The sequence below is a fragment of the Acomys minous genome (assembly GCF_964271855.1).
Source record: "Acomys minous genome assembly, chromosome: 14".
NCBI classification, from domain to species: domain Eukaryota; kingdom Metazoa; phylum Chordata; class Mammalia; order Rodentia; family Muridae; genus Acomys; species Acomys minous.
Window position 1 is genome coordinate 20722314 of NC_140496.1, and position 17193 is coordinate 20739506.

Here is a 17193-nt window from a genome sequence, read left to right on the forward strand (position 1 = left end):
TGCTTTGTAGACCAGGCTGGCCTCGACCTCACAACGATCCACCTGCCTCTGCCTCCCGAGTGCTGGGATTAAAGGTGTGGCAGCCCAAGGGTTTCTAATGTCCATTTTTCTCAGCAGTAAGAAGCCCTCTTTTATTTTTATTTTTATTATTTTATTTATTTATACAGTATTCTGCCTGCATGTACACTTGCAGGCCAGAAGAGGGCACCAGATCTCATTATAGATGGTTGTGAGCCGCCATGTGGTTGCCGGGAATTGAACTCAGGACCTCTGGAAGAGCAGACAGTGCTCTTAACCTCTGAGTCATCTCTTCAGTCTGAGAAGCCCTCTTTCACTATAGATCATACTGTGGACATGGCCAGCAGTAAAGACATAGCAACCGTCCACATTTGTGTAGGTGGGCTTTCCTGTTTCCTAGTCAAGAGCCTGGCTCAGATCAATCAGTTCTGCTCTCTAGGCTGAGGTACCTGGCTGGGGCCCAAGTCATTTCTCTTAAAGTAACTACTGCAGCTCCCACGTACCTGGCTTCACCTTCCATCTCCCAACAGTCATGGACGAGGACCTTCGCCATCAGGCAAGAGGGGAGCCGAATTGATGGCGGTGGGTTTCTCAAACTGGACCTGAGGGTAGGCCTGGGACTGGGCCACGCAGTCATTAGACAGCCAGTGTTCTGGTGTTCCTCTGGGAGGGCCTCTACCATGTGGCCTGCTATGATTATAAGATCCTGACCCAAAGTTAACTTATCTGTGTGTTTGTTTCTATTAGACTGGCAGTAGCTGCCACAGCTCTTAGGTGGGCCGCCCTGTGACTACATGCAGGCTCCAGTTGTTGGACAGGCTTGTCACGGGGCTTCCACAGCCCCAAATTCCGAGTTAAAACCACCGAGATGTCTGGAAGTGGTAGGGATGGAGCGGAAGTCAGAGCTGCTTTTTTTTCTTTCTTTCTTTCTTTCTTTCTTTCTTTTTTTTTTTTTTCTGGTTTTTTTGAGACAGGGTTTCTCTGTGTAGCCTTGGCTGTCCTGGACTCGCTTTGTAGATCAGGCCAGCCTTGAACTCACAGTGATCCTCCTGCTTCTACCTCCTGAGTTCTGGGATCAAAGGCGTGCGCCACCATGCCCGACTCATCAAATACCTTTTGTCTTGTCCGAATCCAGATGAGGGGCTCAGTGGCCCCCTTTGTGTCTTGAGGGCTTGCTATTTCCACAGACTGGTATCCAGAGGCAGCAATATGCAGCTGCCCTAGGAACTGTCAGACCTGTCCCTCAGTCTGTGGAGTTGTGCTCTGTAGGATGGCCCGAGTCCTGCTTTGAGACAGGCTCCTTTTGCCTCCCCTCAGGTGGTCGCCAAGATAGGCAGCCTCTGAAGCACATCGTTTTGACTTTCTTAGCTGACATTCTTTCTGTAGCCTGAGGTCGGTAGTTCTTACATCAGTCCCGAAGTGGCCCTTTTTATAATCTATTTTCCCTGGAAACCTCTGACAGAAGGGCAGGAGGTCAGCATTTACTGTCTTTTCAAAGAGGGTTGGAGAATTTTTAAATTTTTTGGTGATGGTGGTGGAGGCAACCCAGTCTATGTAAACTGCCACTGTATTCTCCCTCTCGGCCTATCCATTTACAAGCAAATATAAGTTGACTCACCTCTGCCAGTGGGTGACTGAAGAATGCATTTTTTTTAAATAAAGGATATATTTATTTATTTATTTGGTTGTTTTTGGTTTTTTGTTTTTGAGACAGAGTTTCTCTATGTAGCCTTGGCTGTCCTGGACTTGCTTTGTAGACCAGGCTGCATAGAGATCCACTTGCCTCTGCCTCCCTGAGTGCTGGAGTTGTAGGCTTATGTCACTGTGCCTGGCTTGCTCATTCATTCATTCATTCATTCATTCATTCATTGTATGAGTGCTCTATCTGCATGTACACCTGCAGGCCAGAAGAGGGCACCAGATCTCATTATGGATGGTTGTAAGCCACCATGTAGGTGCTGGGAATTGAACCCAGATCCTCTGGAAGAGCAGATAGTGCGCTTAACCACCGAGGCATCTTTCCAGCCCCTGAACAATGCATCTTTAAGGTCCAAGACAGTGTACACCTGTTTCTATAGAATCAGAGGTCCCAGGTGTCTTCATAGACAGGACAGGCATATTCCAGGGTGAGTGGCAGGGCACCAGGATGCCTGTCTCTCCAAGCCAGGCAATATGGACTGCGATTTCCATTTATTTTCAGGCTCAGTGGGTATTATTTAAATGTGTGGAGGTAGATGAACTGGTCAGTTGAACAATTATAAGAATTTGTGAGTGGGCCAGTCCTGAGGGATTGGTTTCTCCCTGTACACCCAGGAGTCTTCGCTGTCAGTCTGAGAGCTAGTCCAACTGGGTCTTTTGATTGGAGACAAAGCTTTCAGCTACAAGATATTCTTCTGACCGAGGGAAAGGCACCAAATTTTTGCTGGTTAGCTGTAATTCTAACTATGTCTCGTCACCTGAGAAGGTGACAACGGCTTTTAGTTTATGCAGAAAGTCCTGTCCCGGTCACTTCTCTGTTGTTAAATAGCCTTTGTGCCACCTCCAGCAACTGGGACCTGCTTCTGCTTTTACATTTTCCTAACTCATAAATTAAAAAAAAAAAAATATCTGGAGCTGAGTGGGTAACAAAAGAAATATTTTGAGCATCTGTTTTTTATCCCTTCTTTTTTCTGTTTTTTCAAGAGTTTCTCTGTATAGCCTTGGCATCTGGCTGTGTTGGACTAGATTTGTAGACCAGGCTGACCTTGAACTAACAGAAGTCTGCCTGCCTCTGCCTCTCAAGTGCTGGAATGAAAGGCTTGCACCTCCATGCCCAGGTATGTCTTTTTTTTTTTTCAAGACAGGGTTACAGGGTTACTCTGTGTTATTTTAGCTGTCCTAGACTCGCTTTGTAGACCAGGTTAGCCTTGAACTCACAGTGATCCGCCTGCCTCTGCCTCCCAAGTGCTGGGATTAAAGGCGTGCACCACCATGCCTGGCCTCCAGGTAATGTCTTTTATCATTCTAAAAGGGACCTAGGGGGAAAATTTTTATTTATTTATTTTTTTGGTTTTTCAAGACAGGGTTTCTCTGTATAGCTCTGGCTGTCCTGGAACTCACTCTGTAGACCAGGTCTCAAACTCACAGAAATCTACCTGCGTCTGCCTCCCAAGTGCTGGGATTAAAGGCATGTGCCGCCACTGCTGGGCTACAAAGTGTTTTGAAGTGTTTGGGAATGCAGGAAATATTTGGGTCACAGACAATGAGAGCCATCAGGGCACCGAAAGGTTTTTGATACAGGAGAGTTTAAATGAAAGTAGGTGATAAAAGACTCAGATCGGCATTACCAGTGTGTAGTAGCTCAGATCTCCTAATCACAGATTTGAAAGAAAATTTGGAAGTCATTAATATCCCTTCTGTTCAATTCAACAAGGAATTATTTTAGAAAATCATGTGTCTTGCTTAGGGAGAGGCAAGCTATTTAGTAATATAGCCGTTGTCCCAAGATGTTCAAATAAAGGCGGGCTGCATGAACAATAGCTGTGTAACACAACTGATTTTATAAAGTTTTTTTTTTACATATAGTGTTCTGCCTGCATGTACACCTGCAGGCCAGAAGAGGGCACCAGATCTCATTATAGATGGTTGTGAACCACCATGCGGTTGCTGGGAATTGAACTCAGGACCTCTAGGAAGAGCAACCAGTGCTCTTAGCCTCTGAGCCATCTCTCCAGCCCAACATAACCAATTTTAAAGAGTGGTTTCAAGTCAGTTTGGAGGTTACCTGGTAAAGTCAGCTTGACGTCCTTGTTGTGAATCTCTTCCTAGCTACTGATTTTCCATCATGTGGGACAGGTTTTGCTTTTAAAGGTGAAGAAAGCCTTTTGGCCTTGCCAGCAGAAGCAAGGTGACAAAAGAGACGTCATCCTTTGGAAAGCATCGCAATAAGACGCACGCGCTGTGCCGCCGCTGTGGCTCTAAGGCCTAACACCTTCAGAAGCCGACCTGCGGCAATGCGCCTACCCTGCCAAATGCAAGAGAAAGTATAACGAGTTCCCAAGGCTAAGAGGCGAAACACAACCCGGACGGGTGGATGAGAGACCTAAAGATTGTCTACCGAAGATTCAGCCATGGATTCCGTGAAGGAACAACACCTCAATCCAAGAGGGCAGCTGTTGCAGCAGCCAGTTCATCTTGAGGATTTCAATCAGTCATAAAATAAACGCTCTGGTTTCAAAATAACAAAACAAAAAATAAAGAAAGCTGGGGCTGGAGAGATGGCTTAGAGATTAAGAGCAATGTCAGCCCTTCCTAAGGTCCTGAGTTCAATTCCCAGCAACCACAGGGTGGGTCATATCCATCTATAATGAAAACTGGTGCCCTCTTCTGGCATACAGGTGTACATGCAGGCAGAAAATAAATAAATCTAAAAACATAAAAACTCAAAAGCCTGTCTAAAAAAAAAAAGTAAAGAAAGCTCTATGAAGTGTATTCTGAGGCCGATTACCCTAGGAGTCTCTCAAATTTAATTATGCATTCACTCCCAGGCTGGGCGACCGACGAGGCTGTATGCGCGTGTGTGTCCTGAAGCGGTTGGTTGTGGCCGCCAGGGGGCGCCGCTAAATCGCAGCGGCTCTTCCTCCCGTCCTCGGAGGACTGCATTGCAAACGCAGGGAGCCGCGCAGGGCCTGTGCGCATGCGCGGCCTGTGCATGGTAGCCAGCATGGCGCCGGTGGAGCATGTTGTGGCTGACGCCGGGGCTTTCTTAAAGGATGCGCCTCTACAGGTACAGGAAATTCCGCTGCGGATCCTGCGCCCCAGGGGTGCGTGCGGGGTCAGGCGAGTGTGATAACTGACCCGGTCTGTCCACAGGACTTTGGAAAAAACATCTACACCATCCGGGAGGTGGTCAGAGAGATTCGCGACAAGGCCACGCGCAGGCGGCTGGCAGTGCTGCCTTACGAGCTGCGGTTCAAGGAGCCCTTCCCGGAGTACGTGCGGCTGGGTGAGTGCCCCGGTCAGCCTTGGGGGAGCTGGGCCCAGAGCGGAGACCGTCGATTCATCCTGGCTTTAACTAGCTGTGTGCCTCCTCACCCCCAGGCATATCCCATAGACTTTTTTGTTTTGTTTTGGTTTGGTTTGGTTTTTCGAGACAGGGTCTCTTTGTAGCCTTGGCTGTCCTGGACTCACTTTGTAGACCAGGCTGGCCTCAAACTCACAGTGATCCGCCCGCCTCTGCCTCCCGAGTGCTGGGATTAAAGGCGTGCGCCACCACGCCGTGCTTATAGACTTTAATATTTATCTGTGCAGTGAGAATAGTGACAGTATTTGCCTCTCACCTCCGGGAGTACTGCAAACCATGATAATGTACTTCTTGCCATAGTGTCTAGCAAGTTGGAAGCGTGCGGTAAAGGTGTGTAACAGCATAAGAACTCGGGAGAACGCTTGCCAAGTAAAAAACGTAGTCGGGCATGGTGGTGCACACCTCTAATCCCAGCACTCAGGAAGCAGAGGCAGGCGGATCGCTGTGAGTTCAAGGCCAGCCTGGTCTACAAATCGAGTCTAGGACAGCCAAGGCTACACAGAGAAACCCTGTCTCGAAAAAAAACAAACAAACAAACAAAAAAGAGCATGTATATGTGTCGTCCTGTCAGTAGAGTGATTGTAATTTCTAATAGAGAGGCAGCCTCAACTCAGAACAAGGCATGCACCCTGGCAGAGTGGTGTGATCTCTGCAATTCCTTTGGAATTTGGAATTACAAATAGTTGCGAGCCACCACGTGAACGCTGAGAACTGAGCCTGGGTCCTTTGGAAGAGCAGCCAGTGTTGTGCCTGCTGGACCAGCTCCCCAGCCCCTCTATGCGTCCTTTTGTGTCTATCCAAAGACCTGTCAGTGTTTGCCCTTCAGTAAAGTCAGAAATCTCTTGTTTACTTCAGTGACTGAGTTTTCCAAGAAAACCGGGGACTACCCCAGCCTCTCTGCCACCGACATCCAGGTGCTGGCGCTCACTTACCAGCTAGAGGCGGAGTTTGTCGGGGTGGCTCATCTAAAAAAAGAGCCAGAAAAGGTAAATGAGGCGGGTTGGGTTGTTCGGGTGTTGGTTTTTAAGTTTGTGTATATCTGTGAGTTTCTGAGCTTTAGGGGTAGTGAGGAGGGCGCCCATGGCGGCCAGAAGAGGGCATCTCACCTCTTGGAGTGTCACCAACCGCCTGACCTGCAACACAGGTGCTGGGTCCTCATGACTGAGCACTGAAGTGCTCTTCCCCACTGAGCCTCCTCTCCAGTCCATGGGAACTGTCATACATGAAAGGAGGAATAGTATGATAGCCTCGTGTCCCTGTCATAATTCACCTCTACAGTTACCATCCATACATGGTCTGTTTATTTACACAGAGCCACTACCCTGGGTGTTTTCTTTTTGTTGTTGTTTTTATTTTAGTTTTAGTGTTTCCGAGACAGGGTTTCTCTGTGTTAGCCTTGGCTGTCCTGGACTCACTTTGTAGACCAGGCTGGCCTCGAACTCAAAGCGATCCACCAGCCTCGGCCTCCCGAGTGCTGGGATTAAAGGCATGCACCACCACCGCCCGGCTTGTCTGTATATTCTTGTAGCTTCTGGTTTTGTTTTGTTTTGTTGGTTTTTGGAGACACGGTTTCCCTGTGTACTCCTGGCTGTCCTGGATTCATTTTGTAGACCAGCTCGGCCTCGAACTCACAGAGATTTGCCTGCCTCTGCCTCTGCCTCTGAGGTCACAGGTTCGGGCCACCACACCCAGCTGATTTGTAATTTTTTTATATTCAATAACTAGGGAGAAAGATTTTGATTTTTGGTTGGTTTGTTTGTTTTTTTTAATTAGCCCTCATGTTGTGTTTTTGAACTAATTGTCTTTACTCAATGCAGGCTTTTTTTTTTTTTTTAAGGTTAAAGTGAGTTCTTCCATTCAGCACCCTGAAACTCCTCTGCACATTTCTGGTTTCCATCTGCCCTCCAAGGTAACTCCTTTAGGAGCCCTGGCCCTCCTTCAGCATGCCACCGCTGTTGGCAGCAGAGCATATTGATCTGGGCCAAAGCGCACGTGCATGTGTATGTGCATCTGTCTGTGTCTGTGTGTGTGTGTGTGTGTCTGTGTGTGTGTATGCCTTTCTGTCTGTCTGTGCCAGATCTTGTAGTTACAGTTGTGAGCTACCTGGGCTAGAGAGATGACTCAGCAGTTAAGGGCACTGACTGCTCTTCCAGAGGTCCCTGGTTCAAATTTGAGGCATATTTGTACAGTGCTCCCAGACCCAGCTTGCATATAGAATGGTTTGATGTTTAAACTCAGAACAGTTTTCATGTTTTTAAATTATTCTGCTTTGTGTTATGTGTAAAGCACCGGGGTTTTTTCCCCTATAGTGAAAAAAGAATGTTTCCTTTAATCCCAGCCTAAGCCGTCACAAGAACCAGCTGATGGCGGCCACACCCCTGACGGGCCTGAGGACCTGGAGTTCAGCTCCTTCATGTTCTGGAGGAACCCTCTGCCTAACATTGACCACGAGCTGCAGCAGCTGCTGGTGAGGCCCTGGCTGCCATCTCCTAGTGACGTGGGAGCCCCTGCACGTCGGTCCTGTTAGCTGGAAGCTCATGTGTTGATGTTTCAGGTTGACCAAGGAGAGGAGGAAGAGGAGGCCGAGGAGTTTGAAGACAGTGATGACGATGGAGGTGGCTGGATAACCCCCAGCAACATCAAGCAGGTCCAGCAGGAGTTGGAGCAGTGTGACATCCCAAAGGACGTGCGCGTTGGCTGTGTGACCACAGACTTCGCCATGCAGGTGGGTCGGTAGGCCCAGGCCAACCCTGGGGAGTGGCTAATTGTTCGTTGCCTTTCAGGGTGGCCATCACATCAGTGACAGTATGCATAGGGAAGGGGTTGTTGGTTGGTTGGGTTTTTGAGACAGGGTTTCTCTGTGTAGCCTTGGCTGTCCTGGACTCCCTTTGTAGACCAGGCTGGCCTGGAACTCACAGCGATCCATTTGCCTCTTCCTCCTGGGTGCTGGGATTAAAAGCGTGTGCCACCACGCCTGGCTTGTTTTGTTTTTTAAGATAACAACTTATTTGTTTGGTTTCCTTTTTTTGGAGCAAGGTTTCTCTGTGAAGCCCTGACTGTCCTAAAACTAGCTTTGTAGACACGACTGGCCTTGTACACAGAAGCCAGCCTCTGCCTCCTGAATGCTGGGATTAAAGGTGTGTCACCACTGCCCTGCTGGAATATTTAATTAACTTTGTTGTTTTATTTTTATTTATTTATTTATTTTTGGTTTGTCGAGACGGTTTCTCTGTGCAGCCGTGGCTGTCCCGGACTCAATTTGTAGACCAGGCTGGCCTTGAACTCACAGAGATCTGCCTGCCTCTGCCTCCCAAGTGTTGGGATTAAAGGCATGCACCACCACGCCCTGCCTTTATTTTGTTTTTTGAGACAGTTTCTCTGTGTAGCCTTGACTATCTTGGACTCACTTTGTAAACCAGGCTGGCCTTGAACTCACATCGATCCACCTGTCTGCTGGGATTAAAGGTATGCACCACTATGCCCAAGCCCTTAATTAACTTTTTAAAATTGCATTTATTTGTTTGCTAGCTTGTTTGTTTGTTTACTGTGTGAATGCTCATGTGCTACAGTGTGTATGTAGCGGTCAGGAGACAATTTGAAGAAGTCACCTCTCTCTGTTTACCATGTGTATGTCAGGCATCAAACTCAAGATTTCAGGTTTGATAGCAAGCACCCTTACGAATGAGCCATCTTGATGGCCCTGGGTATTTGTGGCTGCCCTTGAGCTCACAGAGATCCACCTAAGTACTGGGATTTATTTTGGTTTTTCGAGTCAGGGTTTTTTTGGTCAGGAGGTGGCAAATACCTTTAATCCTAGCACTCAAGACGCAGAGGCAGGTGGATGGATTTTTGTGAATTCGAGGCCAGCCTATCTCAAAAAAATAAAAACAAAACAAAAAAAGAGACAGGGTTTTCTGTGTTGCTTTTGTTTTTGGTTTTTCGAGACCTTGGCTGTCCTGGACTTTGTAGACCAGGCTAGCCTTGAACTCACAGTGATCGCCTGCCTCTGCCTACCAAGTACTGGGATTAAAGGCGTGTGTCACCATGCCAGGCTTGTTTTTTAATTTTTTTTTTTAAAGATTTTATTTATTATGTATACAGTGTTTGAAAGCCAGAAGAGGGCCTTAGATCACATTATAGATGGTTGTGAGCCACCCGTGGTTGCTGGGAATTGAACTCAGGACCTTTGGAAGAACAACAGAACAGTCAGTGCTCTTAACCTCTGAGCCATCTCTCCAGCCCTTGTTTTTTAATTCTTTTTTTTTTTTTTTTTTTTTTTGTTGTTGTTGTTTTTCGAGACAGGGTTTCTCTGTGTAGCCTTGGCTATCCTGGACTCACTTTGTAGACCAGGCTGGCCTTGAACTCACAGCGATCTGCCTGCCTCTGCCTCCCGAGTGCTGGGATTAAAGGCGTGTGCCACCACGCCCGGCTTGTTTTTTAATTCTTAACATGAGCAGTTGGTGCCTTTTTATTTCTCTTTGTAATATTTTGGGATCTGGAGAAGATAAACAGGATTTTTCACCCAAAGAGGAAAATTATTTTTCCCAACAGAAAAAAAAAATCACTGGGTGTGATGATGCACGCCTTTAATCCCAGTGCTGAGGAGGCGGAGGCTGTCAGGTTGCTGTGAGTTTGAGGCCAGCCTGGTCCACAGAGCCAGTTCCAGGGGCAGGGGGCGGGGCACGCATTGCTCTATCTGAGGACCCGAATTCCATACCTAGCACTCATATGGGGTGGCTGACAACTACTGGAAACTCCAGCACCAGGGGGATCTGACACCTCTGACCTCTGTGGACATTTGCATATTCCCCTTTGCACATAAGTAGAACAACAACAACAAAAACCCCAAATGTTTAAGAGTTCCAGGACTAGCAGGGTATGGTGGTTCACGCCTTTACTCCCAGCACTCAGGGAGACAGCGGCAGGCTGATCCAGAGTCTAGCCTGGGCGGTTACACAGAGAAACCCTGACTGGACAAAACAAACAAATCTCTGTTGAGTGGCATTGTCAATGAGGCCAGGCTCTGGCCTTGCAAATGCTAAGTAACGCAGGTCCCTGTGTTCCCAGCCAGGCCTCTCTCATGATCTATAACAAAAGCGAGGGATTATAAACTCAACTATGGCAGGAGGTGGTAGCACTATCCTTTAATCCCTGTACCTGGAAGGCAGAGGCTGGAAGATCCAAGTGAGTTCGAGGCCAGCCTGGTCTACAAAGTGAAGACAGCTACTACACAGAGAAACCCTGTCTTGAAAAACCTGTGTGTGTGTGTGTGTGTGTGTACACATACATACACCTGTATATACATATATGCTAAACCAGAATATTGGGTTCCCATAACTGAACAAAATTACTGCCAGATCAATATTAAAGAAGTTGATTTCAGTTATTCACTAGCGTATCTTGTTGGTTGTAGAACGTTCTACTTCAGATGGGGTTGCACGTGCTGGCAGTGAACGGCATGCTGATCCGAGAGGCCCGGAGCTACATCCTGCGCTGTCATGGCTGTTTCAAGTACGTGCCTGGGGCCTTCCGGTTCCTGTCCCTGCTGCTGGCTCCCCAGAAGAGAAAGAACTGTGTTCCATATGTGCTCTCCTGCCACCCCTGTTCCTTTGTGGGTGCCTGCTGACTCCGTCACACTGAAATCCCTGGGACAGGGGTTGCCAGTGGCCTATCTGTCCCTGCACACACACCTCGAGGGCCTGGGGTTAAGGATGTGGTTTCTAGAACTCCGAAGGCGCATGCTGGACTGTGGATGTGAGAGGTCTGGGATTTGTTCCCAGGTGACACAGGAGGACAGGATGTAGGGTAGAGATGAAACAGTAGCTGCGAGTGGCTAGTCAGGCCGGGTGGTGGATACGTGGGACTCACTGCATTTGTCGCCAGCTTTCCCTTCTACACAGGCACACAGTGGTCTGTGAGTCCAGAGTGTGTGGCTCACATCTCCATGCTGTCTGTCCTGGTTACAGCTGTGACGGTCAGTTGCCTTCTTAGTCCATTAAAACTTATCTTTAAATAGATTAGTTTTAAGAACCAGGGAGCGGAATTCAGCAGGGTGTTTGGCACAGAGGAAGTGCTCCCTCTAGTGGACTGTCGGTTGGTTGACCCTGCTATTTCCTGTTGGGGGCGAGGCCTTGATGTTCTGTAGACAGACCCTAGTTGGATTGGAAGACACTGCACAGCTTTGCTGTGGAAGGATGTTCTGTGACTTACAGGCAGGCTTGTCGCTGTTGTGCATCTGTTGGCTGCGTCTGTAGACATCTGTGGTCACCTGGCAGAGCCCTGCTTTCCGGAAGCCTGCTGTGGGATGGTGCTGATGCATTGAGCTATTTGCTGGGCTTGAGGGGCTGTTGATTTGATTGGAGCTTCCTGACAGGGACTTGTTTCCCTAGAAGCCCCTGGCCCCAGCCTCGCCACACCCTCTAGAGTTGCCTCACTCCTTAGATCTCTTCTGAGCCATAGACTAATGGTTCTTAGTCTTAAGTGCATAAGGCTCATGACAGCTCCTTGTTTCATAAAACCCACTGTCCCCTGGAAAAAAGCTCTTAGTGTCTGCCTGCCCCCCCCCACCCTGGTAGACAGACAGACACATACACACATACACACACACTGAACTTGTGGCAGTGGCTGCAGGTCTGCCGCTTCTCAGAGCAGCAGGGTCCACAGCACCTCGTAGAGGCTCAGGAGACTTGCAGGTGAGGGATTGTCTTCTCCAGCTCTTTGACCTAGCTCTGCCTCCCCTTGTGGGTTGTAGAGACTGAGAGATGCTGAGGCTGGAAGTGGGGTCTCCTGCCTGTGCTGCTAGTGTACAGCCTTTCTTTTGTGTTCCCTAGGACGACGTCAGACATGAACCGAGTGTTCTGTGGGCATTGTGGGAACAAGACCCTGAAGAAAGTATCTGTGACCATCAATGACGATGGCACCTTGCACATGCATTTCTCCCGAAACCCCAAAGTGCTGAACCCAAGAGGCCTCCGGGTAAGTGGCCTGCATCCTGAACCCAACAGCTAACTTCAGGATCAAATGACCAAGGGAGATCTGGACAGGGTGCTTACACACTCCAGAACCCCAGCACTTGGGTGGAGGCAGGAAGGAGTTCAAGGCCAGCTTTGGCTACTAGGCCCTGTGTCAGAAAAAGAGCAGAGAACAACAGGAGAGCCAGCCACTCAGTCACCGTGCTGCTGGGGTCGGAAGCCCGTGTTCTTGGTACCCAGATAGAAAGAGTGTGAGACGAGGCAACACCGTGGGGGTGGGGGAGGCGCAAAAGGCTGGTGGACATGAGTGCCCATTCCTGGCCACCTGCTTTGGGGAGGGCAGAGCTCAGCAGGGGCCATTTCTATAGGAGCCTAAAGGATGATCGCGGTCTGAGTTCAGTTGAGACGGAGGGAGGGGAAGTTCACATAGGAGAGGCTGTTTGTAAGAATGGGTCAAGAAAGAACAGCCGGTTTCGGTGGCTTGTGCCTGTGAGTCTAGCGTTCAGGGGGCTCAGCAGCACATCTACAAGGGGAGCTGGAGAAATGGCTCAGAGGTTAAGAGCTCTGGCTGTTCTTCTAGAGGTTCTGAGTTCAATTTCCAACAACTACATGGTGGCTCACAACCATCTATAATGAAATCTGGTGCCCTCTTCTGGTGAGCAAGCACACATGCAGGCAGAACATTGTATATACATAATAAATAAATAACAAACAAACAAAAAGAATATCTACAAGGTCGAAGGCCATGTGGCTACAGAGTGCAGCTGACTCTAAGTGATGGGAGGGGGTCCCGGAGAGAGAGCTCAGCAAAGACCAGAAGCCGCCGGCGGTGGTGGAGCTGGGGTTACAGGTGTGTGCCACCGCCAACCAGCTTCTCTGTGGATTTGCGTTTTCTGCTCTAGACTACGCTTGTTTCACTCTTCATTTTGAGGCTCATGCATTCTGTACTTGGCGCCTGAGAGCCCTTGCAAACCCCGTCCTTCTGATGTGCCCCAGCTCTTTGCTCTTACTCTTCTGACACCTTCAGCTCTTGTTCCTGCCCTTTCCCTTAGGGTATGTGTAGACGGTGAGGTGTGTATACGATGGTGGCGTCAGGTTGAGACAGACTCTTACTTTCCTGACTCTACTTCCTAAACGCTGGGATTATTGCATCCTGCAAACACTTCTGGTTTGTGTGACTGGGGAGCAAACCCAGGGTCTTCATGCCTCTGGGCAGGCAGCAGCCATCAGAGCTACATCCCCAGCCCTCTCTCGGGAGCTAAAGCACATTTTAGTTAAACAGGTTTTTGGGGTTTTTTTTTTTTTGGTTTTTGTTTTTGGTTTTGGTTTTTTTTTTTTGGTTTTTTGAGACAGGGTTTCTCTGTGTGGCCTTGGCTGTCCTGGACTCACTTTGTAGACCAGGCTGGCTTCAAACTCACAGAGATCTGCCTGCCTCTGCCTCCCGAGTGCTGGGATTAAAGGCGTGTGCCACCACGCCCGGCAGTTAAATAGTTTTTGCTGGCCTTGAACTTGCCATATACGAAAGGATGTCGACTTTTGATCCTCCTTACCTGTGTCTGCCAAGTAGGGCTCTTGGGAGTGCACCGCTGTGCCCAGCCAGGAATGCTTTTTAGTGGCCAAGATTGCAGCCCTGCATGTGAACCCAGCACCACAGAGTGTATTCAAGGCTGCCTCATTCACCCCCATTCAGAAAACCCATATAACACTTTATTCATGATAGTTCACCTCTGCTCAGCCTAGAACCCACGTAACCATTTCAGAGCTGCTAATCTGTGCCTCTGTGGAAATGCCGTCAGCTTCGTGAAGCTGTCCATTTGTCATTAGCTGAAAGTGTAGTTAAGCCTTCAATTTTTCATCTGTCAATTGAGAAAAGCAGAGCGGGAGGCACTTGTCTTGTTGGCAGACAGTTGTGTGGGCAGCGTCTGGCTCTGTGTGAGCTGGGGGTCCCTGTCTTAACAGCCTTTCCTCTTGTTGCAGTACTCACTGCCCACCCCCAAAGGGGGCAAATACGCCATGAACCCCCATCTGACTGAGGATCAGCGCTTCCCCCAGCTGCGGCTCTCCCACAAGGCCAGGCAGAAAACCAACGTGTTTGCCCCCGACTATATAGCTGGGGTGTCTCCCTTTGCAGAGAATGACATCTCCAGCCGCTCAGCCACCCTGCAAGTCCGGGACAGCACGTTGGGAGCTGGGCGGAGACGCTTAAATCCCAATGCTTCCAGAAAGAAGTTTGTAAAGAAAAGGTGACATTGCAAGCCCTGCAGGCAAAGCAGGTCGCAGCTGGCTGCTGAGGAGGCTGCAGTCTCATCCCAGTGTCTGGTCTGCAAACCATCTAGACGGACACTTGCCTGCTCGAGGCCTGAGACTCTGCTGTGTGAGCGTGCAGAGCCAGGACTCCGCCGTGGGAAGGGGAGCTTGAAGCAGAAAGAAGTGCGTCCTGGAGCAAGTGTTGAGCCTTGAAGTTCAAAGGAAGAAATATCCAAATGGTAATCCTTTCTAATAAACTCGATGGCCAGCTCCTGAGTTTAAGTTCTTGTGCTTGTATAAGTATTCTACAATAAAACTTTAACTTTTTCACTTTTTTAAAAAAAATGTTTAGTCATACAGGAAAATGCAGTGAGGTGAATGCATACTGCAGCCTTTCATTTGGGTCCACATTTGACTGACATTTGGTGTCTTTACACACAGCTAACCATAAAGTGTGTCTCCTGGGGAAAGGATGGTCATTTAATCATTGCAGCTTATCAGTGGAACTCAGGGAAAGTCCTCTGAACACATCCCAGCACTGGAAAGCAGCACAGGTGGCTAGTTCACGTCAGCAGCCTATTGCTTCTGTAGCTGCTCAGTATCTGCCTGTATCACAGCAGTTCTGGGGACAGTCAGTCTGTGTGTCTACACAGGAACTGCACCTGGGCGATTGCGAGACTAACGCTGAGCCCTGGCTGTCCTGGAACTCACTCTGTAGACCAGGATAACCTCGAACTCAGAGATCCTGCCTCTGTCTCCCAAGTGCTAGGATTAAAGGCAGTAGCCACCACACCTGGCTTTCAAACATTTCTTTAAGGGTCTGGAGAGATGGCTCAGTGGTTAAGAGCACTGCCTGCTCTTCCAAAGGACCTGGGTTCAATTCCCAGCACCCACATGGCAGTTCACAACTGTAACTCCAAGATCTGACACTCCCACACCAATGGACATAAATTAAAAATTAAACAAAATATTATTTAAAAAAAACAAAACATTTCTTTAAAAATATATTTTTACACCAGGTGTGGTGGTGCACACTTTTAATCCCAGAGGCAGAGGCAGGCGGATTGCTGTGAGTTTGAGGCCAGCCTGGTCTACAAAGCAAGTCCAGGACAGCCAAGGCTATACAGAGAAGCCCTGTCTCAAAAAACAAAAACAAAAAAATTATATATATATAATATATATATGTATATTATATATACATACACACACACATATATACGTACATACATACTTGGCTGGGCAGTAGAGGTGCACACCTTTAATCCCACCTCTCAGAATGCAGAGGTATTCCAAAGGTCCTGAGTTCAATCCCCAGCAACCACATGGTGGCTCACAAACATCTATACTAGAATCTGATGCCCTCTTTTGGCAGGCAAGTGCACATGCAGATAGAGCACTCACATAAAATAAAATTTTAAAAGGTAGGGATGAGGAGGGAGGGGGCCTGGAGAGATGGCTCAGTGATTTAAGAGTGCCACCTGCTCTTCCAAAGGTCCTGAGTTCAATCCCCAGCAACCACATGGTGGCTCACAACCATCTGAAGTGTAATCTGATGCCCTCTTCTGGCAGGCAGATGCACATGCAGATAGCACTCACATAAAATAAATAAAATGTTTAGAAAGGATTTTCATGCTTTTTAAAGATGTTTATAGCCAGGCATGGTGACGCATGCCTTTAATCCCAGAGACAGAGGCAGGTGGATCTCTGTTAATTCAGGAGTCTAGCCTGGCCTACAAAGCGAGTCTACACAGAGAAACCGTGTGTGTGTGTGTGTGTGTGTGTGTCTGTCTGGCTGTCTGGCTGTCTGGCTGTGTATCTGTATCTGTGTCTGTGAGAGGGAGACTGTGGGGGGTGGGGGATGTTCATACCCCTCCCTGGTTGGAGGAATGGGGGAAGGGTGGTGACCACTGCCATGTACAGTTCTCTTGTGGAATTGCAGCGATGTTAGTCAGCTCTGACAATGGTTGAAGTCCTACCAGGCAAAGCTCTCCTAGTTTCTCTGAGAAGGTCAAAGGCAGAGTGTCCAGCTTAAGTCACTTTCCTGTCTCATGTCCTTCATGTCCTTCCTCCCAGAATAAGAGGTAGAGCCCAAGCCGGGCGTGGTGGCGCACGCCTTTAATCCCAGCACTTGGGAGGCAGAGGCAGGCGGATCGCTGTGAGTTCGAGGCCAGCCTGGTCTACAAAGCGAGTCCAGGACAGCCAGGGCTACACAGAGAAACCCTGTCTCGAAAAACCAAAAAAAAAAAAAAGAGGTAGAGCCCAGAGAACCATGAAGTTTAGCTTTTGACATAAGTGCTGAAATCCAAACTCAAGTCCTCAGTAGTGACTTCCAGTGACACGCCTACTCCTTAGAAGGAATAGGGATGCTATGGTGCTGGAGCGTGTACAAGGAACATGGCAGGAAATGAGAGACTCCGGCACACAGGGCACAGAAGGTCTGCACAGAGAGCACCAGCCCAGCAGGCAGCAGCATTGGGCAAGCAGCCTGGAGAACTGCTTTCACTGAATTTTTAGAATTCCCCATTTTTCTTTTTTCTTTCTTTTTTTTTTTTTTTTTTTTTAAGATTTACTTATTTATTATGTGTACAGTGTTCTGCCTGCATGTATACATCATGCACACCAGAAGAGGGCACCAGATCTCGTTACAGATGGTTGTGAGCCACCATGTGGTTGCTGGGAATTGAACTCAGGATCTTTGGAAGGGCAGCCAGTGCTCTTAACCTCTGAGCCATCTCTCCAGCTCCCCCATTTTTCTTTTTTCTTTTCAAGACAGGGTTTCTCTGTAGCTTTGGCTATCCTGGACTCATTTTGTAGAGGAGGCTGGTCTTGAACTCACAGAAATCCACCTGTTTCTGCCTCCATTTCTCTCTCTCTCTCTCTCTCTCTCTTTTTGTT

At 48.4% G+C, this 17193-nt stretch overlaps 1 protein-coding gene across 1 annotated transcript; it reads left to right on the forward strand.

Moving 5' to 3' along the window:
- The first annotated feature begins 4667 nt into the window (after positions 1-4667).
- NOB1 (NIN1 (RPN12) binding protein 1 homolog) lies at positions 4668-14628 on the forward strand. The gene is made up of 9 exons (XM_084756965.1): positions 4668-4783; positions 4870-5002; positions 5936-6066; positions 6918-6989; positions 7419-7547; positions 7635-7805; positions 10494-10591; positions 11911-12055; positions 14029-14628. Exons 1-9 carry the CDS (start codon positions 4694-4696, stop codon positions 14296-14298), a joined length of 1239 nt encoding a protein of 412 aa, XP_084613091.1. The 5' UTR covers positions 4668-4693; the 3' UTR covers positions 14299-14628.
- The last annotated feature ends 2565 nt before the right edge of the window (positions 14629-17193 follow it).